Source organism: Penicillium cosmopolitanum, assembly GCF_028827165.1.
Source record: "Penicillium cosmopolitanum strain IBT 29677 chromosome Unknown utg000001l:1.0-706529.0:1.0-706990.0, whole genome shotgun sequence".
Lineage (NCBI taxonomy): Eukaryota > Fungi > Ascomycota > Eurotiomycetes > Eurotiales > Aspergillaceae > Penicillium > Penicillium cosmopolitanum.
The window spans coordinates 245,822-267,398 of record NW_026622671.1 but is presented as its reverse complement, the minus strand read 5'-3'; the positions used below and the strand labels follow the sequence as shown (position 1 = coordinate 267,398).

Here is a 21,577-nt window from a genome sequence, read left to right as displayed (position 1 = left end):
TCGGTGAGGAACCTTTTTATCCAGGCGCCGAACTGTCGGTGCACCCAGGCCTCGAAGTTCTGGAACTTCTGGAGCGCTTCATGCTTCCATCTCATGGCATATGCCCACGAGCCTCGAGAATAGTCGTCAGTAAAGGTGATCACGTACCTGGAGCCATATTTGGCGACCGGCATCTCCATGATGTCCGAATGAATCAGTTCGAAAATTCTCGTTGAATGCAGACGTGGCCGTCGTGCACGGGAGTTCCTCTTCTGATGCTGCTTACCCGACATGCACGCCGGGCACTGCGGCGTTGCCTGCAGCTGCGCCGACGTCAGCGGTCGGTACGGAGTGCCGGTCTGCCGGAGGACCACCCGCAAGTCGCCCCGGTTCAGATGTCCCATCCGAGCGTGCCACAGCGCTTCGGAGGCCTGGTCCACTCCTTTGCCCGCATCTTCTTCGAGTATCCGAGCTTCACCACCGAGTTCAGAGGTTGACGCTGTCCATTCTACGTCACTTGACTCTCGAGGGTCGTCGACGTCCATGGCCACCGCCTGCGGTTCCAGGGAATCTGCATGGTCATGGGTCGCCGGCGCCCTCGCCAGATGGATGCGCTCTCGGGATCTCTTGCTCACATGGCACCGCAGGATCAGTAGATCCTCCTCCGCATGGTAGGCAGTCCCCACCGTCCGTCCTCGGCGTTGCACAAAGACGTTTTGCGGGTGCGCCACCACCGAATAGCGGTCTCGCAACAGCTTCGGCACGCTGATCAGGTTCATCCCAACGCGTGGCGCGAAGTATACATTCTTTAACACCAGGGGTTGGTTGAACTTCCCCCGGAGCGTGAGCTTCACCGTACCAATCCCTTCGGCTTCCACTGGATCGCCCGCCGTGTCCAACATCTCGCGATGGGGCCGAAGACTGCTGAAGCAGCGGCGGTCCCAGCAGATGTGGCTGGTGGCGGCCGAGTCCAGGATCCACCGGGGTTGCGGTGCGTGGGTATAAAGGGTCGTCACCCTCGCCCTCACGATATTGATCCGCGGTCTCTTGGAAGTCGGCGGGCCCTGCCGATCTTCCATCTGGCTTGATGGTATGTTTTGTAGATTGTTCCTTGGTGAGCCGGAAACACTCCGTTCAGCCTTCAGGGCATGGTCCCTGGGCGGCTGTTGTTCGCGCTGCTTCTTCCAGCACTCCGCAGCTACATGGCCGCGCTTCTTGCAGTAGTTGCCTTTCTTGGTGTTCTTCTGCACCGTATTGATGGAAGGGTTGCTTGTTCCGCTGGGGACTCGCTGCGGGAACGTCGCAGCGTCCTTTCGCTGCACCGTCTGCTCAGCATTCGCTAGACGGTTGCCAATAGTCGCTGGGTTGACGGGATCCTTATCATTTTGGATCGCATCCACGATCAGGATGTATTCTGGTCCGATCTGCGTGAGCAGAATCGCAATATGGGCTTTGTCGCCGATCGATCCAGGGGCGATCGCATTCAATCGGTGCACTAGCATCCGTACACGATCGACAAATTCGCGGGCACTGCCGCAGCGCTCGCCGGTGGTTTCACGAAGCTGAGCGAACAGCTCGCAGAACGTCGCAAGTTCCATCCGCCGGTACCGCCCTTCGAGCTCATTCCAGAGGTCGCGGGATGTCTCCAGCCCCGCGACATGGATACTGATCTGGGGGGATAGGTACCGGAAGATGGTGTGGTAGGCTTCGGCTTCGCGGCGCGACCATTCACGGTGGCGCTCGAATGCCTGGACCTCCACTTCGAGGCGCGCTTCGATGGCTCGTTGCCTCACCGCCCCAACCAGGTGCGGTTCCACCAGAGGGTGGATGTCCGCCGTGATGGGTTTGGCGTATTTGAACGAGCAGTCAGGACGCTGAAGGTCGTCCGACACGACATCCCAGACCTGCCTTGCCTTGAGGTAGGAGGTCATGAGACGTTTCCAGGTTGCGAAGTTGTCGCTTCCTGTCAAAGGCTCAATGGCTGTAACGGCTCGGTCGGGCGAGTCGTGGACCAGAGCCGACATTATGGTTGATGTAAAGCGGGGTAGATATAATCACGAAAGATTAAGATGATTCTCAGATGCGTAGAGACGGCACCCGAGAGTTGTTCCCGGGCTCATAACCTGTTGTAGTTCAGAGGTATGAATTGTGTTATTTATTCAGAGGGAAACATGAGGCTATATATATACAACAAGAAGAACAAGTTGATTGGAAATCAACTTGGTTCTTCGTATAGATATCTCGGGATTAATTCCGATGGTTCGGCTTGGTTCCTGATCTGCACCAGCCTCATATCACAACACAAATCACTCACATTATCAGGAAGAATGGACGTCTCAGGCTTCTATGCAGCGAGCCTCGCAGTCGGATATTTGCACCTGTTATTGGCCCGCTCCTTTCTTTTATATTCTTCACCTAGGGTTTGCTGCGTGGTCTGAAGCGATGGCACCAGGAATGGTGTGTAGGCCATGGCTTGTGCAGAGCATTAACTGGGGTGCTGCAGCCTCGGGGGCACTCCGGTGCGATGTCAATGGTTCACTGTCATTCATTAGCTTGTAGACCGGCGAGATAATCCATGACTCACATGTTCGGGTGGCCAAGACTAAGAACGAAGAGACAGCAAATAGCTGTGGTCCTCGCGCTCGTGTATTGTGGTCGAATGTCCTAGGTTCTATTGGAATCGCATCGTCTTCAATCAGTGGAATTCAGACTGGTCAGGCTAAGATTCACATACCTGCGACGTGGATATTCGCGCTTTCTCTTGTGAATACACACAGAGGCTGTACAGTAGATCGGCTCAGTCGACTGCTATAGCGGAGACATCTTTGCATAGACACTTGGACCAGCCAGCCTGAGTCTTGTCTCTTTGATCGGCTGGCTGGCTGGCACAGTGGATGTGCTGAGAGCAATATCTTTCCCAGGCATTGTCTAGCTGCCGGTCCACGATGTATTCTATAAATGGCAGTGCAGTGGAAATATCGGTTCTGGTTCAAAGGGGAAGAACTTATCAACTGCCTCAGACACAAGCCTGCTCGACTTTGCGTGGTCAAGTGAATAAATTGTGGAGCAAATAGCTGGGGGTAGAGGACGTATTTATAGACTACTCGGCTTCTTCTGTTGCGTAAGTGCTCTGCTTGGTAGAACGCGTTGAGGGACAACTCTCTTAATTGAAACCTGTTGAAACCCATTTCTTCTTTTTACCGCAATTATTTGCAGCGACATGCAACGACAATTTTTATGCCTTTAGCTCAGCGAGAGAGACGAATAAGAATGGTGTTGAAAAAATGGGATGCTGAGTAGGCCAAGAAACGTTGGCTCGCTGCTTAATCCTTCACGGCCCTCTTAAATTGAGGTTTTGTGGGAGATATTCCATCCGCAATGGCAGGCTCATATTTATTGTTCTGATACCTCATCTGTGAGCGATTCAACGTTGAATCACCGAAAAACGCCTGCAATTTCATCCCGAGAAGTCATGGATTTTTTCCCCTTGCCTCGCTTTAGTGTGGTGTTGGTTGTGTTGAGCTGTGGGTCTGTCCGACCAGACTGCGGAAAGCGAGGTCACAGTAGGATGTGCTCGACCCGTCAACCCGTTGGAGCTTCAGCGGCTTTCTATGAAGGTTCCCATAAAGCAGACACCGTGCAAATTTCAGCCGACCCGGAGGCAAGAAAAAGCTTGTGAGAAATCCCAACAGTCTGGGAATATGGATCAAATTGTTTCTCTGATGCATTGTTGCAGTAGACCAGCCACACGGGGGGATTGCATTCCTGCTCAACGAGATATTGGCTGCAGTTACGTAAATATGAAACCCATTGTTTACCGGTAAACTAGATGGCGAGCCTACATTGTATGCTTTCCAGTGAAAGTACTATTGCGTTTTTGTCAATCAGCATGACAACTTGCAGCTTTTGGATCCAGACCTTGGTTATGACACATAAATGGATTTAGCTGCAGTGACATCACTGTATTGCCACTCAAATTGGTGGGGAGCGCTATCAATTAGGAATATGGTCCTTGTCTTACGAAGTGAAGGTGTTGTGCGGTCGCTCCTGTATGGAGAAAACCATGTTCGCCGGGTTGAGCGGATATTGCGGATGAAGATTCAGCCCCCACAGACTAGAATTGACTACTGCATGTTTCTGAGGAGATTAATTGCCACTCAGCTTGGAAAAAGTACGCGGGAAGCCTCATGGCTTGCAGGCTTGCTGTCAGTGGGTGATTCGGCTCCACATATGTTTCACAACGCCGACGGAAGATCTCAAGTGGGCCCGATGACCCAAAGTTAGTCTAGATAGAGAAACTCTAATCAGATCAAATGGACACTAGATGAAGAAATTCGTCACATAAATCCGGCTTGTTTGTCTTTTGATATATCTTGTGTCAAATAGACAACTTTAGCCAAAACGACATTGAAAAACCAAGGTGGTTTATTTTTCCGCGAATCGCAATCGCCAGTGAGACCTGCATCCCAACTCATATCGCTTTTCATAATTCGAAATTCCTCCAAATATGTCCGACGTGACGAAGTTTGACGAGCTGCACAAGCAGCTGTTTGAAGAGGGGGTCAAAGTGCGGAGGGCAGTCCTTGGAGACGAGTATGTCAATAAGGCGTTGCAAAACGCGACACCCTTCACAATGCCCGGGCAGCAGCTCATCACGGAATGGGCATGGGGTACCATCTGGCAACGCCCGGGGCTTGACCGAAAGCAGCGCAGCCTTCTAAGTAAGTCAAACTTCATTATAATTCCTGAAAAGATTGCGAGCGAGAGCTTAGGATTCTAATATTGGGATGTTCGGTAGATATTGGAATCATCATTGCTCAGAAGGCGTGGCTTGAGCTAGCTTTGCACACCAGAGGTGCTATCAACAACGGTCTTTCAGAGATAGAAATCAGAGAGGCTGTTTTGCAGGCAACAGTCTACTGTGGGACCCCTGCCGGTGTCGAGGCAATGATGGTGACTGAGAAAACCTTAAATGACATGATTGAGAAAGACGAATACAAACGCCCGGAGCTCTAACTTGGCATGAATGGAGACATCGTATCATGTCCCTTGAATATGGAAATGACAAGTAGCTTGGAATCTTCATATCATGCTTCTGCTTGGTTCTGATTTGATCATTGCATACGGAGAACATAACATCCATTTAAATACGTGCCATTTGTACAAATATAAACCGCAAACCCCTAAGTATCAATGTCACTCATACTCTACTTTAGCTACATCTATTGTCAAAACGAAATCTGATGATGCTTGTGTGCTCATGAACTATAGAGGTCTGTTGTCATCCATAAACACTTCAGCTCTAATCAAGCGACGTGATCAATTGGCCTATCGAAATTAGGAGGCAATATCTCAACGGAAGGGGGTTGGAATTATCAATTTGTGTGTAGCTTATTGTTCGGGTGATGAAAATATCCCAAACAACGCTCTTGAAAACAATTGGCCGCCAAACGCTGGTAGAATAGCTAGCTGCATCTCCAGTTCCGACCACCGGAGATTACTCAACGTCTCATCATGCCATTTAATTTGCAATGATGATTCCCATTGTGTCATAGCTCGTATGCATGGTCACTATCTGCATGCAAGGTCATCATCTAGTAGCCCCATATATTAGCCTTCCTGCGAGAAAGAACCGACCTTTTGCATTAGTCGAACAAAGTGCGGGCCGAAAGGCTAGATTCGGCATCGGGTTTCGTGGCCTTTTCACTCCGAAGGTATGGTGAAAGAGTGTGGATCCTAATCTAAGCATGGAGATCTTCAATTCTTCAACCCTCGTTGGGTCCATTTGCCAAAGGTTAGGCGAAATTTCAACAAGGTTTCACCATCAGAACAACCTATCTGCCGCTCGCATTGAGCATTATTGGTCCGTTATGCTGCACGTGTGAATCCTGGAAGGCATCGTTGCTCAGTCTGAGGCCTTAATGGCGATGTCACGTAATGAAAAACCTCAATGGATGGACTAACTATTGTACTGACAGAATATAAAAAGGGCTTTGGATTCCGCTGCATGGTTACCGGCAACCTGTCAAGGGCCTCTTCTATAAAAGCTCAGGTATATCAGTCTAAACACCCCCATTGGCAACCTTGTTTTTCCTCTACGAGCAAAATTTCTATTTCAGCAAATATATCTCCTACGGCCAACCTCAAAATGCCGTCCGTCATTCAGCCTGCTGGCGTGGGCACCCATGTTGCCATTGTCGGCGCCGGTCCACGAGGAACCAGCACTCTGGAACGTCTTTGTGCCTCAGCACCGGAGTTTCTTGCCCCAGGAGCACGACTGACGGTTCATATCATTGATCCATCGCCTCCAGGCGCGGGTCGTGTCTGGCGCACAGAGCAGTCGAATGAAGTTCTGATGAACACCGTCACATCCCAGGTGACCCTGTTCACTGATGACAGCATCGTCTGCTCAGGCCCAATCCGTCCAGGACCAAGTCTTTACAACTGGGCTGCCGACAGGATCCCTGGCCTTGGGCCTGATGATTATGGAACCCGTGCTCAGTACGGACAATATCTTGAATGGATCTTTCAAGAGATTGTGCGACAAGCACCACCTCAAGTGCAAATTGAGGTTCATCCCGCCTTCGCTGTCCGCTTGGACGACACATCTTATGGCCAGCAAACGCTCACGCTGTCCAATGGTCGCACCCTTTCTGGTCTGGCAGCTGTCGTCCTTGCGCAGGGTCACGTCCCACTACTTCTGGACATTGAACAACGGAAGCTCAATGCTTACGCAGAGTTAAATGGTCTTCATCATATCACGCCCTCAAACCCGGCAGATGTTGATCTTTCCGTTATTCTTCCAAGAGAGAACGTCTTTCTACGTGGTCTTGGTCTCAACTTCTTTGACTACATGGCGTTGTTGACAACATCCCGGGGTGGTAGCTTCTCAGAGACCCCCAACGGCTTAAAATATCACCCATCGGGCAATGAGCCTCGGATGATTGCGGGATCCCGTCGCGGAATTCCATACCACTCCCGTGGTGATAACGGCAAGGGGGCATACGGCCGCCACATGCCCCTCGTCTTCACGGAAGAAGTCATCAATGCTTTCCGCAAACATTCCGATGCCGGAAAAGCGCCCGACTTCCTCCAGGATATATGGCCTCTTGTCTCCAAAGAAGTCGAAACCGTCTATTACCTCGCTCTGCTCAAGCGCGATGAATCGGAACAGACCGACTTCCAGATCAGGTTCCTGGAAGCTGAGCCAAATAGTCCTGAGGAAGCGCAAGTTCTTCACGAGTTCGGTATTTCGAAAGAGGAGCGGTGGTCCTGGGACCGTATCCAGCGTCCACAGGGCGACCGGATTTTCAATACCACCACCGAGTGGCGTGAGTGGTTGATCGACTACCTTCGTGAAGATGCCAAGGAGGCGGCACTTGGAAATTTGAATGGTCCACTCAAGGCAGCTTTGGACGTGATGCGTGATTTGCGAAACGAACTGCGACTCATCGTGGATCACAATGGATTGACCGCCACTTCTCATCGGAAGCACCTCGATCGCTGGTACACGCCTCTCAACGCCTATGTGTCGATTGGACCTCCTCGTCAACGCATTGAGCAAATGATTGCGTTGATGGAGGCGGGTGTTCTGGAAGTCCTGGGTCCCCATCCCAAGGTAAAAGCCCAGGATGAGGCTTGGCTCGTATACTCGCCCGAGATTCCTGGTGAGCCAATCCGGGTTACTACATTGATCGAAGCCCGCTTGCCAGAGCCAACACTGCAGAACACTGCGGATAAGCTTCTTTCTCATCTGTATAACACTGGTCAATGCCGCGCTCACACGATTGATGCATACGAGACTGGTGGTCTTGATGTCACTGGAAGCCCATACCATCTCATCGACACGTATGGCCGTGTGCACCCAAAGCGCTTTGCTGTTGGCGTTCCAACAGAAGGAGTCCACTGGGTGACCGCTGCTGGTGCCAGACCAGGTGTGAACTCAGTCACACTTTGTGACACTGATGCCGTCGCCCGCGCTGCCCTTGGCGCAGCGTCTATCGAGGCAAGGATCACTCGGGCTCAGGTTGAAGTGAAGGCTTTTCCCCTTGTTGAGGTTGCCGAGCTCCGTGTTCATGTCTGAAGTGAGTATGGTCAGCACGTGCGAAAAGAAATTTGCGAGTATATATATTGGTCAACTGAATGAAGAATCTGAGGGCATCAGGAATATGGTGGAATGGAAAGGAATTATTTAAATTGCCACAAACTTTGAATTTGATGTTCTTCTATGTTCTCAGCTCAAAATAAATGTTAAATCGTTAAGAGATAATGTGGTTTCAAACGTAGAATATGGCTTATTTCCTATAGGTTATATAGGGAGGAGTTTTATCGGGGTTGCCTCAAGCTGCCACGCTGCCTCACGTGACATCTACACCGACATTACGGAGGGCTCCTTCTTCCTACAACTGCCTCGCAAGAGTCAGTTGCTTGCCTCTGGTAGTAGCTCGTCATCTCTCACGCAGTCAAGTCTCAATTTTGTCCCTCCAACCCCCCTCTGTATATAGAAACCAGCATTGCAATATACAGACACATTGCCTCCCTACAAGGGAGCGCGGACGGGCCTTCTCTGACGCTACAGTCTAATGCGTTTACGCATAAGACCGCAGCGACAGGTGACCCGTTACGGCCAAACTGTACACTTTCTTGTTCCCATCTTGACTGCGAGAGGTCATCAATAAATCCGCATCTCAAATGCCCGCCTTCAATTCATCTCATCAATGGAAGCCTAAGTTTGTAATAACGCGCAATGATTAGTGTGGCTTGTAGATCAGTTGAAACAAGTACTGATGATCACACCAATCAAAACCAAGAAGTTCACAAAAATGTTGACGTCGCACATAATACAAAAACTACGAATGCACAAGCAAAGTTTATAGAATGGCTTCTCGCGGTAGACCATCAAGCTAATATTCAATCTTCATCCCTGCACATGCTCTCCCAGAGCGGCCTCTTTTCCCCCTCCATTTGCGAGAATCCATTTCAAAGTGCCGTGTCAAGCTAATATACTAACACGGTACAGGCTTATGAAACTCATCTTTTTCCAGAGCATAGGGCATCACGTGGTAAAACCTAGACTCGAGTCTGGAATTAACAGGTCAGCAGCTGGAGAAATGACGTGTGAGATCCGTCGGGACTTTCACCAAGTCTCGAGGCATCAATTTTTGAATTTGTATTATGAATTTATCCTTTATACAGCCACAAGGGTGGATCAATATGGCGTAGCTAAAGTCTAGCATAGCACCATGTAACTATGCAAAAAGGCCGCATCTTCCCGGCCTAAATTTGATGCCCTTCCGGCAGATCAGGCGGCTAGTCGCCACATCGACATTAGATTGGCTATATAAAAGGCATTCTCCTGTACGTTTGGGCTGCTTTGAATTATATATATCCATATCACTGAATGCTTTCAAGTGCGCTGTGTTTTAGAGTCATCAGCACTTCGCAGTGATATCAAGGTCTTTCTTGTCAAACCTCATTTTTTCCGCAAATCGACCCATCATGATGAACCAAGATAGCTTTACCCTCGAAAGACGCAGAAAGCGTAACAGGTTAGCACAGCGCAAACATCGTACATCGTCCGGTCCGCCGACATTAAACACACAACTAACAAAATTAGGTGAAAATACAAAATCAGATTCCAACAGATCACGACCACTAGAATGCTATAGCATATCGAGTGCGAAGCCACACTCGGAGAAATATTACCCAGCGATATCGACCAACCCACACAGTTGCATGTCTCCTGTGGGCCATTGCCAAGAAGATCTGACTTCGTCAGTCCCGTTCGGACCGAGTCCTACATCCAACGGAGCCGACGGCCTGTCCACGGAAACGTGCGTCTTCAACGAGCCGTTTCTAGCACAGATTCCCAAATATAGGGACCTCAACTTGGTACCGACTAGTTTGCCACTTGAGGATCGACTGCAATTTGGCCCCTGTACATGCAGGAGGGATTCAGATCCTTCCGCCAGCCCGAGCAAACGTAAGAGACTTGTTGTCAATACGCACATGCATATCTCATAGCTCACCAGCTTCACCAGGCTTTCATACCAGAAATCTGTGCGACAGCTGCTATATTTATCCCGAGGAGCTTTTGATGGCAGGGCAGCAACAGGGAACTCCCTTCAAATTGCCCGCAAATACACCCACTCGGCCTTTTGGACGAAAGAGCGATCGCGACCTTATGCCCGACAGTGGAGCAGGGTGGAGGACGTGGACGATGCCCCTGCATATCGCTATTACACGAGGTCATCTCTCAGCGTTTAGACTCCTCCTTGACCGGGGCGCTGATCCTAATGCGGTCGACGGAACAGGATCCACAGCACTTCACGTAGCCGTTCGGGGGGGGTCATCACACAATGGTACGTGAGCTGCTTCGGTATAGTGCCAGTACGAGCGTGGTTGACGCGACCGGTTGGGTGCCGCTGCATTACGCCGCTGAGACCGGTGACGAACAGTGTTTAGGAATCTTACTGCAGGCAGGCGGGGGATGAAACTTTACAACTACTTTAGAAGTCTTGGCAGAATGAGACAATGAGAGGACGCCTCTGGAAGGCACCCACACTTGGCTTGCTTCTATTGGGGATTTGTATAACGTAATTTAAAGCCAAATTGATGGCTTAAACTCGCAATATGAGTATTCAGCCACGGGAACAGTTCAGGGGAACGGAATGGTCGTACAGTATCCCAGTCAAGGGGAAAATAGCATCATAGAAATTTTCTGTCGTGGTGGAAATAGAGAATTCTTCGCTCTAATTAGCACGGCTTTCAATGCTGGGTTGAAGCCCTTGAGCCCACCACGAAGATTCTAGGCCATGCATTCACCAAGAGATGCCTGGTACTTTTGTTCGAGATGTGCATTTAGGACGGCTCACCTTTGAATTCTCGTAATCTTATTGGCCGAAGTCTCGCCCAGTTTTAAAACCCTGGCATGAATTGGACATTTTATTTTAACGTCCCTATCACAACACCTATCACAGCACGACCAGAGTCTATTCAATTAACACTACGAGCACTCTACCCGCTAGAGAGAAATGACTAAATGCCTTGGTCTGCCCTCAAGGTAGGGCAAGAAAAGATGACTTTGTTCAAAATGTACCACTAGTGCCTGTTTAAGACTAGTGCTTATGCCGCTTGCCAAGACGGCCATCGCGACGATCATCTTCGTGCTAACTGCTCCAGGGTCTACCTCGCTCGGACTGAAGAAGCACGGAAATTTCATCATCATGACTAAGAAACAACAGAAAGCTTAGTTTAATCTGACTTGCCTGAAATGATCATGCATGCGGAAGATCGTGATTGACTCCGTTTCTTGGAAATAAAACCTCTAGCGTGTCTCAGAAAGAGTTTTCAATATTACCTTTGGCGCATGAATTAAAAGTATTGAGATGTTACTACTATTTTTCTGCCGTATATTAATAGAATTTTTATGTCCTAATTTGGATTCACAATTACCCTTCGGATTGTGTCCTGTTGACAATTCTCATAATCCCCAGTGTGTCTCTCGGAAAGGTATCCATCTTGTCGTCACATATATTACGGAATATATTGTTTCATCGTTGCATGAAAAGATCGACATGTTTGCCCCCATATGCAAAGGTCGTATTTTCCCATGCCCAAACAGGCCCCACGTGCTTGCATCATTCCTGTAGTTTGATCGTGCTCGAGCCTATATATTTGCTACTAGGAAGTATCACCTATCACCCGCCTACACACCGAGAGCTTAAAGTATGGAGATGACATTCTGATATGCATCTTTCAATTAGCTGATTTCCTAAGACACCTTCAAGTCCCGTAATAAGACTTTAGTTCGGGGATTTTCTATTTGACTAAGTGAAAGAAGGAATTGCCAAGAATTGGTGAAAAGCTTTTTCCTTTTCTTTTGTTTTCAGTGACTTCAGCCTATATCCTGCGAGGCTGGCAAACAGACTTTTTAGCGGCAAAACTACGCGTGAATGGTCATGTTCAAATATATTTCTACTCTATCTCACTGGAGAATTTCAACTTTCATGACTTGTTACGCCAACCGTACAGTGAGGTATAGGAAATGCGGAGGAGGTGCCTATCCACCACCGAGGCCGCCTGTTGATACATCACCTCGCTTACCTGCTTGCATACGCACAGAGGATCCCCTCAAAAGGAGGAGCTGGATCTTCTTAGGAGGACCAGCGATTAGTCTGAATATCATCATACCCATATCAGGCATATCTCACATTCTTCACTCGTATTCCTTCGATCACAAGTACATGACAGTTCGGGGGTCGGGTCGGTCCATACTGGAGGAGAGCAGCTGGCGAAGTCGAGAAGTGTTCGATATTCTTTGCTCCAGGATGACAAGGGAATGCTTGAGAACGACCGTTCTGCTGTTCGGATACTTATAGCATTGCACCCAGCCCTTATTCTTGCGTGGATGTGATGATCGTTGCGAATTGTGAGGGTCTCAACACCGTTGCCCCTCAGATTGCAGCTGGTTGAACATTTACCCATTGACCTGACGCAGTATTCGGAGGCATCGCGGCTTTTCCTTGATGATTGAGTACACCAAAGAGTTGCCCTGACTGTTGGCACCGTTTCAACACCCCCGGCGATACTACGGAAAAGCGCCAACAATGCGTTTCAACGTCCACCAACACAGGTCCGTAATCATCGCTACAGGAGGCGGCACAAAAGTGGTCATGCCATAGGTCATGCCAAACCATTTCACTCACCGATTATGAGCCCTTTCTTGCACTCAATGAATGTCCCATCCTAATTATACAAACATCAAGTCATGTTGCACCTCTGGCTACCTACCAGCCCAATCATAGACTTTTTTATGTTCACTCAGCGTTGGGGTCACAGCAAAGTACGTTTTGTCACACCCTCTACACGAAAGCAGGCAGATACCGTACAATTTAGGGTGCGGCGTGGTCCTGATCTACACAACCCCCATATCACAGCAGAGTCCCTTGTTCTCTCGCTTTTTCTTGCCGACTCTCCTTTATTAAGCTTTCAGAAGCTCCGAAGAATTGAAAGATAGCTTCAGTACCGGTGGAATGACTGCTTGAATATGTAGTGGGATTGTGATAATCAGAATTTCACCCTTCCATGTCGAAAGCTTACCACTAAATAGGTTGGCACTCAATATTAGCCCCGCCTCCACTATTCCGCTGAGCACCCATTGAACGAATCTTTCAGGATCCCGAATGGTCCAAGCTGCAAACACAGTGAGTTATAATTTGCCTTCATGAACTGCCTAGTGATGATTGATGATAAATAGATGTCATCTACAGTCCCCTTAGCCTTTTCAGAATGCAGTGGACAGCAAAAGGCGACCAGATAAGTTCAAAAACTAAGCAAAATTACGAGCAGATATTACGTGCTGACGGCCCCTTCATAGGATGGCGAACTTTCTATCGCGAGTCGCTCATTGTCTTGTAAGTCACCCTAGTGCTTTGTCCCTGCCCATTGCCAACGCCCAGTACTGCATTTTCAATCATCAAACAAACGCTCTTTCCGTTCGTAGCTCTCCGTTCTTCAGAAAATATCGCTGATGATTCTTTTTCGTCATAGGGCGAGCTTCAATCTTACACTCGACCTGACCGAGCTATCCCTCTCGTGCTCGAAACTAAACCAGCTACAACAACCTGATGAACCAAACCACTGAATCTCACTACACTTGCGCCTTTGCTGTCTTTGAAGACGTGGTTGACACGGCCACTAGGTCGGGCGCATTGAGCGGACCCAGTCAGAAAGGCTTGATACCCTCTGGTTAGCCATACGGTAACAGTCCAAAGTGTTTTCATTCTTCTCTTCGGCTTTACCCTGCCCGGACAAAGGTCGACAGTCAATGTATTAGTAATTCGCCATATCCTGACGGCTATGAACATCTTGCCCACCTCCGATTTGAAGGCTTGTCGGTGGCCATGAGCCAGCCTCACTGTTGACCGAGTGAGCCATCGGAGCATCCGTGACAACGAAGAGAAGCCGAGAATTGACGGCAACAGAAATAGATAACTGTTTCTCGGAGGGCATCAATCGGCAAATTGAAACGAGCCATTGGCGATAGTCTAAAGGCGAATTACTTCAATGTCTGATATCAGCAGAGCAAACGATAAGACAGGCCGTGGTTAAGATCCACCCCAGATCCCTCGCCGTGAGAGCAGTCATTTTCCGGTCAGGTCGACGTTTGTCGCAAACAAAATACCATGAATCTCTTTTCTGGTGGTACTCTGCCTTGACACGGTTGAAGGTTTGCCCAGGGCTGTGCATTGGCAGGTATGGCTAGATCCATTCCCCGTGGTACAATGTGAGCCCAGGCCCTCCACGTGTGATCGAGCTGAGTCCACTACCTCGTCCCTGGCTTGCCTATGCTGATGCCAGGCTGCATTACGGCAAGTCCATACCACCCTCAGTCACCAGAAATCATGTTAACATAGCGAGGCAATGAAATGCCGGTCTGGTGAGTCCGATCGAGAAAGTGCATTATAGCTGGTTTGAAGGGACTTCATTTAGGCCGCGAAAAGGTAAGTTGCAAATGGCCAACCTGCACCAGCTGCTGATAGTTGGTGCTAGATTGGGTATTCTAATGGCAAGTTGCCCTGCGGGTGATCTGATGCGGACGGTCATTTAAAGCTACAACCATGGCTTATTTGATAATTGATCCTGTTAAGTACATCCTTATCACCAGAATAATTTGGAAATCAACTAACCATAATCAAGTCGCTGTAATGAAATTGGCGATTTTCCCCTGATACTATGCTCAATGCAGCCGCATGCCGACCGAATGCCTAATACCAAAATAAGCAAAGGCGCAACGAGTCACACGAAGAGTACGGAATTGTGTTAATTGTTGTGCCAAATTCATACACTGCCAGTCGACAAAGACTTGCTTTTACGTTATCATTTTCCGATCACTGACAGGGTAAAATTTCTTTTTTTTTCAGTTGCTTAGTTCTGCTTCTTGCTATAGTTTTGCTTTTACCTGTCATTTTAGCATGCTAGAATATATAATATATCTTTCATTATTATACGCGAAAAGAGGAATTACGAATGCCGAGAGGTACAAATCCTTCAATCTTTCTGATATTCTAATGAGTCAGCGTAAATGCAGCCGACCTCATTTCTAGTTATAGGATTGTATGGAAAAAAGCGTCTATGAATTCCGAATTCAGGGACAACAGCACCACAAAATAAAAACAAAGAGATGGAAAAAAAATGACTGGAAGTGAAAGAAACAAAAAGAGATAACTTCGATCAATAAACAGACATGTAGAGAACAATAACACCATTCATCTGTCACCCAATCTTCACAATCGCAAGAAAATGTGAGCTACCTTCTCAGAAGCTCATTACCCGCTAAAACACGAATACAGTCAACACTAGACTCAAAAGTGTACACGGCGAGAGCCACGGATCAGCGAAGCAGAGCTGTTTGAGCCGCTGACCAGGCCAGTAACAAGCTTGTCACCGAGTGCACTGATGCTTTCCTCGAACTCCTCAGCGCTGCTCGCATCCCACTTGGCATTCTTGCCGGGGACGGCATCCTTGCCGGAGAAGGCGATGTAGAGAACGTCTTCGTCGTCATGACCGCTATCGGCATTGTACTTCTTGCCAAAACACAGATCAGCCGTAGCGAGACTCGCCTCGCCGATCAAGGGCTTGCCATCGTCGCCGTTGGTGTCACCCCAGACACCGTAAACAAGGCGGTTGTTGCAGATCACCGCCACAATACTCAGTGGCTCCACGCCGACCTTTCGAGGATCAAATGTGGGGTGGTAGTCGCCTTCATTGCCGAGAACTATGTATCTAACCTCAAGGTTAACAACTGAACGTCAGGCCGAGAGAGGGGCCGGGAGAGGAAAATGTAATCAGATGAGCTTACGGGTGTATGTAGGCGTTCAAATCTGAGATACCACCATATTCCTTGACCTCATCCTGCCATCTGGTCTGTGATTGAGTATCGCTCGAGCCTCCACAGCGACCATCGCCCTTGGTTTGATGACCATCGCAGTCAATGTCCATGTTGGCGAGCTTGCTACTAGGGCCCTTGAGATAGAATCCTTTGTCCTTCATACCCTTTCGGCAGTACCCGTAGTTTTTGGACCCGTCGTCCTCATCGTAGAACCCGCCCTGGAGGAGGTCGCTTCCAGAGCAGGTTCCTCCATTCTTTACGGCGTCGTAAAAGGCTTTCAGGCCCCTGGGGACATCCCGGGCGATCCCAGCTTGGGGACCAAAAGCAAGAAGAAGAGTGATTACTGCCGCGGTGGATTTTAAATGCATATTGAAGCTTTGGGCTGATAAGATTTAGAAACCGGAAAGGAAGTTTTGGAATTCTAACCTGATGACCATGGAAGAGAAGTGAATCGGATACTCTCTTATACCACGATAAATGCTGCCATGGGTGTTCTCGACTGGAACACGAACCCGGGCCGGGCGAACGACACGGTAATGGGGCTGGGTGTCAGCGTATCATCACCTTCACAGGTTTTTCTCGTATGAGGAACAATTAGGCCAATCAAACCATTTGGGGCCGATCATGACCTCGCTAAGGCCACGGCGAACACTTTCCTGGACCCCAAAAAATCCGACGAAAGCGCCACGGGCGTGAAAATAGGAAACCACAAAAGTATAAGACGAATGGACCTGTGGGCTTAGTCCAATGAGACCATTGTCTGGACAGGCACGTGGCGCAGGTCATTGTCCTTGCAGAAGCGGGGCGTTTGTTCGTTTAATTTCTGCAAGGAACTGCCTGACGATCGCATGGGGCCAAGATGAAATGGCTATCGGCTGGGCAAAATCATACGAGCTGTGTTTTGGAGATTTGGGGCACTTTGATATACTTAGCCTGATCAGGTTAGTAAGTACGAGCAAAGCACGATCCACTCTGCCCTATGTCGCATACGGACAACTTTGGGGTGGGCCAACCCGCCTTCCGGATGTCTTTATCCTAGCGATCTCCACTGATCGTCGCTGCCACATCGCGGATGAAACTAGCGCCATTTGCGTCGGCGGTTGTATTTGGTGACTGATTGCTGATCGAACGTCTCAATTCATTGAAGTTTCCAAATCTGACGCATTTTTAGGTCTCTGGAGCTTCTTGACTTATCTCGTTGAATGCGTACACCGATCTCGGAGGGCCGTCGGAAGGTTGGAGGCGGTTAGCTGAGAATACCTCGGCCACCGTCTATAGCAACTTGATCACCATGCTTCCGCGTCTCTGAGAGAATCCAAGGAGTCCGTCTATAGGCAATAGGCTACCATAGTGGCTCGAACATACATGGAATTTGAGTTTCGCAGGATCACGACGCTAGGCCCTTCGCAGATCTGAAGCCACATAACAAAAACACGGAGATGAAGCATTCCAGGGAAGTTCTAAGTTACAGCTCATCGGCAATGGCCCAGTGTAGGATGGCCCCAATCGCCTGTTTGAGGACTAGGATGACACCTGTGGGTCATGGTCATTGCCACTGCATGGCAAGAACGTGGGTCGAATCTTTGTGCAAGCTGCAAGGACTATTGGGGGAGAGCGTAGTTGGCTGTTTCGCCTTGAGAACGAGCGTGTAAAGACGGGGCGAGCGATGGTAGGGGAGTTACTAGAAGGAGATAGCTGGGTTTAACGTCCAGCCAGATACACAGCCAGATACATGACTCATGGTGGATCGGGTCCCTATTCCGCGGCTCTTGGCAGGGGTCATGACTTGCTGAGCTGCAGGGAGTGGGGCTTTTCGGGGCCCTGGATTGAGTAATCCCAACTAGTATACGGCTCAGGGTCACTCCAGAAAGCTTCGTTGAAAGCTTCAAAGCGTATCTTCTTCGATACGAAATTGTTGCTCTTGATCGTCACCTCTTGATGGATTGGGATGCCGGGTTGTACCGCGTTGTTTCAGGCGTTTTACTGACCGGACAGGCCCCCCTTGATACTATGGGATGCTGTAGGATGTGACTATCAATGTTCTCTGGAAGATCTACATGATGGCTGTCCAATTCAGCCCCCAATGCGCCACATTGGCGATGTGACATCGCCGATCGCTCCCATTCTCATGCTGCCCGGGCCGGTGTCAGTGCTCAGGCGACCGGTGCTCTCTGGCACCTGCCGGGCGTTCTCGAATGGATTCATCGAAGCCAACCGTGAAGGCGAAGGCATAGGGGGGCAGGTAGAGAAATTATGATAAATGGAAGCATCGCCACCTCGAAAATTCTACCCCAGAATCGACATTGCCTTGCTTATTGTATTTTATTACTATCCACCTAAAGGGTGTTCACTCGTCCCTTTGCCATCAATATGAGAGTCATCGAGCTCAGCCTTCTGGCCCACCTTGCCAGCTCCGTCAGCGGACTTGCGTTGGGCCAGCAGCAGAGTGAGAAGTTCGGTCTCAATACCGACTGGAAACGCAACAACCTTGTGCAGGCTCGGAAAAATGGGTCACCCACGTCCTCTTCTGTTGCGTTGGCTAATCCTACAGCGGATCCCAACGCCTGGAAGAATATGCAATGCTCTCAGATTCAAGGAGATACCAAGCAACAGTGGGAGGAAGCCAATGCCAAGGCCGCGTGGGACACTACCCTTGCGGCATGGCAGACTGGTCCAAATGGTGGCTTCCCTCAATACGTCAGCACTTATCTGCACGGGCCGAGTGGCATGCGATGTACTGATATCTCGAGTGAGAACCGCTGTTCCCAGCCGGTCGACTGTCAGGACTCTACCATTCCTGCTGGGTACGTTATGTTGATCGCTGCTGAGACTCCGCTAACATTTGTTAAGAGCGATGATTTTGAATGGGTTCGCTGGAATCCATCAGGTGCGTTTTGACTGAAGAAAGGACGTCGATTATAAATACTAACAGAGTATTAGCTGCATGCATCGGCCTACCAGGCAATCGAAACGGTTCAGATCGACGTCACGGACCAGTCTGGTACCTTCACTTCTACCTTTGCACCTCAGCCACCGGACAACTCGCTGCTTGAGAAGAACATTTTCGACGCTTGTAATCTGGTTTTCAGCTTCGGGATCTCAATGATTTTCAACGTCGGTATGTTTGGCAAGACTCACGTGACCATGCACTTCGAGAATCCTGGGTTAATATTTTCTAGCTCTTAAGAACATGGAGAGTCTCATTCTCAAAGGCATTGCTGGTGATATGACCTCGGCTGTCCAAAGCACTGTCGGCACCTACTGGAAGACCAACATGAAGGGGTATGATTCTTATCTTCGTTGAAATAAAACCAGTCCCCCTGACAGACATACAGTGCGGTGGAAGGACTCAAGGCGCAAAACACCATAGCTTCATACTTGGGCGAGACGATGAGCACATGGAAAGATCTGGAGGCACAATACCTGCAGTCGATATTTTCGGGAACTGAGGGCTCCAATGGTACCGATGCTCTCTATGCACTTATTGACAATGGCTCTATGACAAAAGTCGCGGGTAGTCTAGATCTCAGCGGCACCAGTGATCAAGTGAAGAAGATCGTTTACGGGCAGATGATCCCCTACGCATGGAGCGTCTCGCCTAGTGGATCGCGGCCGTTTATCTGGTGAGTCCCAATTTTTGATTCCCTCTTCGATGTCGGAGTGAAGTGTTTTAATCAAAGCTGCAATCATTCAGGCAAAGCGATGACGATTGCGATGGGTCGACTAAATCCATCCCCGAAAGCGCCAGTTACCTCATGACGGACGACACTGCGGTCAAGACTAATGTATGCTACCGTGGAAAGATTCATTACGTTCTGAATGCGCACAAGAATGCCGGTGACTCTTTCCGCACCATGCCCCTTCCTGGTGGCGATCATACGACCCTAGATGGATCCGCATGGGGTGGTATCATCCTCGAGGATATCGTTGAGAGCAGTGTGGAAGGGTGGATCGCAAACAACAATCATAACGGCTATCCACGCCCGGACACTGATAAGATTGTCACCAATTTCGGTAGCGTGGTCCCCAGCGTTCGCACAGCTGGTTTTTTCAACCTGCCAGTCTGTGGGAATGTGTTTGCTATCAACCAGTCTCTGCAAAATGGGGATGGGAACTCGCCCTACTGGCCCTGTGACGCTCCTGAGGGGTACACTAGTAGTGGCACCAATATTGTACGTTAACTCCAATCTCCGACGTTCTAAAGAGATTCGCTGATGTGAGAATAGCACGTTAGCAGTGGATGCATTGTGATCAATGACGCGAAGCGCTGCCAGACCTGGGGTGGACCGTACAGTAAGTCGTCTCGAGTACTTTGCAAAGAAAGCATCGCTGACAATACATAGACGTCGCCGACCAGAATCAAGGAAACAGCACGGCCACTATATACGCCCAATTTGATGGCGACAACACTCTTAACCAAAAGGTCACACCCGGTTGCAAGATTCAGCCTTCGTGGCCTCGCGGCTACGGTGATCTCGACTTCACCGACAACTGTCTGAGAGACCACAATGGCCAGAAAATTGAGTGCTGTAGCAGCGACACGACCACTACAGATGTTGTAGAGAATCCGTATGCCAAATAGACGTACGTACATTTGGCCCGGCCAGGTTTGGCTCAGAAATTTCTGAGGCTGGGACAAAGGCCAGAGCCTCATACCGCATAGGCTTAGTCAGTTCACACCGCTATATCTAGTTTCTTTGAGCTCCTATAGCTTTTAACTCTATACATATCCCACTGCGGCCGTCCTTCTTGCCAGCCTGAGATTATAAGGCCTGGTTAGCCTTTCATTGGTTTTATATTAGCTTTTTTACATATTAGGCAAGTCTAAGATTTGAAGCACGACAACTATTTTCAAATATATTTTTATGTTACTAAAAATCCTCCTATCTTAAATAGGCATAGCATGGTATAGTATATGTACTATTGACATTGAAATGGGTCTTTAGAGCGATGTATATGATCTCCATGAAGGGACTAGCTCCGGGATCAAGTGGGAAGGAACCATGGATCAGAATATCAGAATAGCGGCATCCAACCAGGAAGGTACGAATGTACCGGGCCTGGTAGGGTAAGTATAAAAGGAAGGGGTGCACACCCTTTGGCAAACTCCGCGACGAATTACGATTGCCAGTTCCCATCTCATCTCATCTTCATTGAAACTGGTCGAAACCTTTCTTATCTCCGACTTCTCCTTCGGCTAACTCTTCACTGATATCTGCGAGATTTCTAACGGGACAAACCGGCCAAATTCAATTTCCTCCTCTACGTGCCCCTCTCCTTGCTCCCTTCCTTCTGGTAAGTTAATTAAACCTACCCTTTGAGCGGACGCGCATGTAATCGGGGACGAGCGATTAAAGAGGTGCTGAATATCTTCTGGGCCGTCACAGCCTCTATCGCACCCAAGGGCGCTACCTTCCGATTCTTCGCGCCATGTCCTTTACCTCGAAACAGATCAATTCCGAGAAAAAGATTGCGATGCTAGATGTTACACCAACCGTACAGTGAGGTATAGGAAATGCGGAGGAGGTGCCTATCCACCACCGGGGCCGCCTGTTGATACATCACCTCGCTTACCTGCTTGCATACGCACAGAGGATCCCCTCAAAAGGAGGAGCTGAATCTTCTTAGGGGGGGCCAGCGATTAGTCTAAATATCATCATACCCATATCAGGCATGTCTCACATTCTTCACTCGTATCCTTATCGT

At 49.1% G+C, this 21,577-nt stretch overlaps 5 protein-coding genes across 5 annotated transcripts; 4 read left to right on the top strand and 1 right to left on the bottom strand.

The window, feature by feature from the left end:
- Nucleotides 1-4,486: 4,486 nt before the first annotated feature.
- N7509_000059 (uncharacterized protein) lies at nucleotides 4,487-4,995 on the top strand (the record flags this gene model as incomplete). The annotated part of the gene is made up of 2 exons (XM_056624706.1): nucleotides 4,487-4,700; nucleotides 4,778-4,995. 2 exons carry the CDS (start codon nucleotides 4,487-4,489, stop codon nucleotides 4,993-4,995), a joined length of 432 nt encoding a protein of 143 aa, XP_056494807.1.
- A 1,132-nt stretch (nucleotides 4,996-6,127) lies between these two features.
- On the top strand, nucleotides 6,128-8,062 carry N7509_000058 (FAD/NAD(P)-binding protein; the record flags this gene model as incomplete). Its single annotated transcript, XM_056624705.1, has 1 exon — nucleotides 6,128-8,062. One exon carries the CDS (start codon nucleotides 6,128-6,130, stop codon nucleotides 8,060-8,062), a length of 1,935 nt encoding a protein of 644 aa, XP_056494806.1.
- Nucleotides 8,063-15,344: 7,282 nt separating this feature from the next.
- On the bottom strand, nucleotides 15,345-16,239 carry N7509_000057 (glycoside hydrolase family 75 protein; the record flags this gene model as incomplete). Its single annotated transcript, XM_056624704.1, has 2 exons — nucleotides 15,345-15,765; nucleotides 15,842-16,239. The coding sequence occupies 2 exons, from the start codon at nucleotides 16,237-16,239 to the stop codon at nucleotides 15,345-15,347; spliced, it is 819 nt and encodes a 272-aa protein (XP_056494805.1).
- Nucleotides 16,240-18,241: 2,002 nt separating this feature from the next.
- N7509_000056 (uncharacterized protein) lies at nucleotides 18,242-20,453 on the top strand (the record flags this gene model as incomplete). Its single annotated transcript, XM_056624703.1, has 8 exons — nucleotides 18,242-18,675; nucleotides 18,722-18,758; nucleotides 18,812-18,989; nucleotides 19,051-19,153; nucleotides 19,207-19,494; nucleotides 19,566-20,043; nucleotides 20,098-20,164; nucleotides 20,215-20,453. 8 exons carry the CDS (start codon nucleotides 18,242-18,244, stop codon nucleotides 20,451-20,453), a joined length of 1,824 nt encoding a protein of 607 aa, XP_056494804.1.
- Nucleotides 20,454-20,874: 421 nt separating this feature from the next.
- N7509_000055 (uncharacterized protein) lies at nucleotides 20,875-21,376 on the top strand (the record flags this gene model as incomplete). The annotated part of the gene is made up of 2 exons (XM_056624702.1): nucleotides 20,875-20,939; nucleotides 21,259-21,376. 2 exons carry the CDS (start codon nucleotides 20,875-20,877, stop codon nucleotides 21,374-21,376), a joined length of 183 nt encoding a protein of 60 aa, XP_056494803.1.
- Between the last annotated feature and the right edge of the window lie 201 nt (nucleotides 21,377-21,577).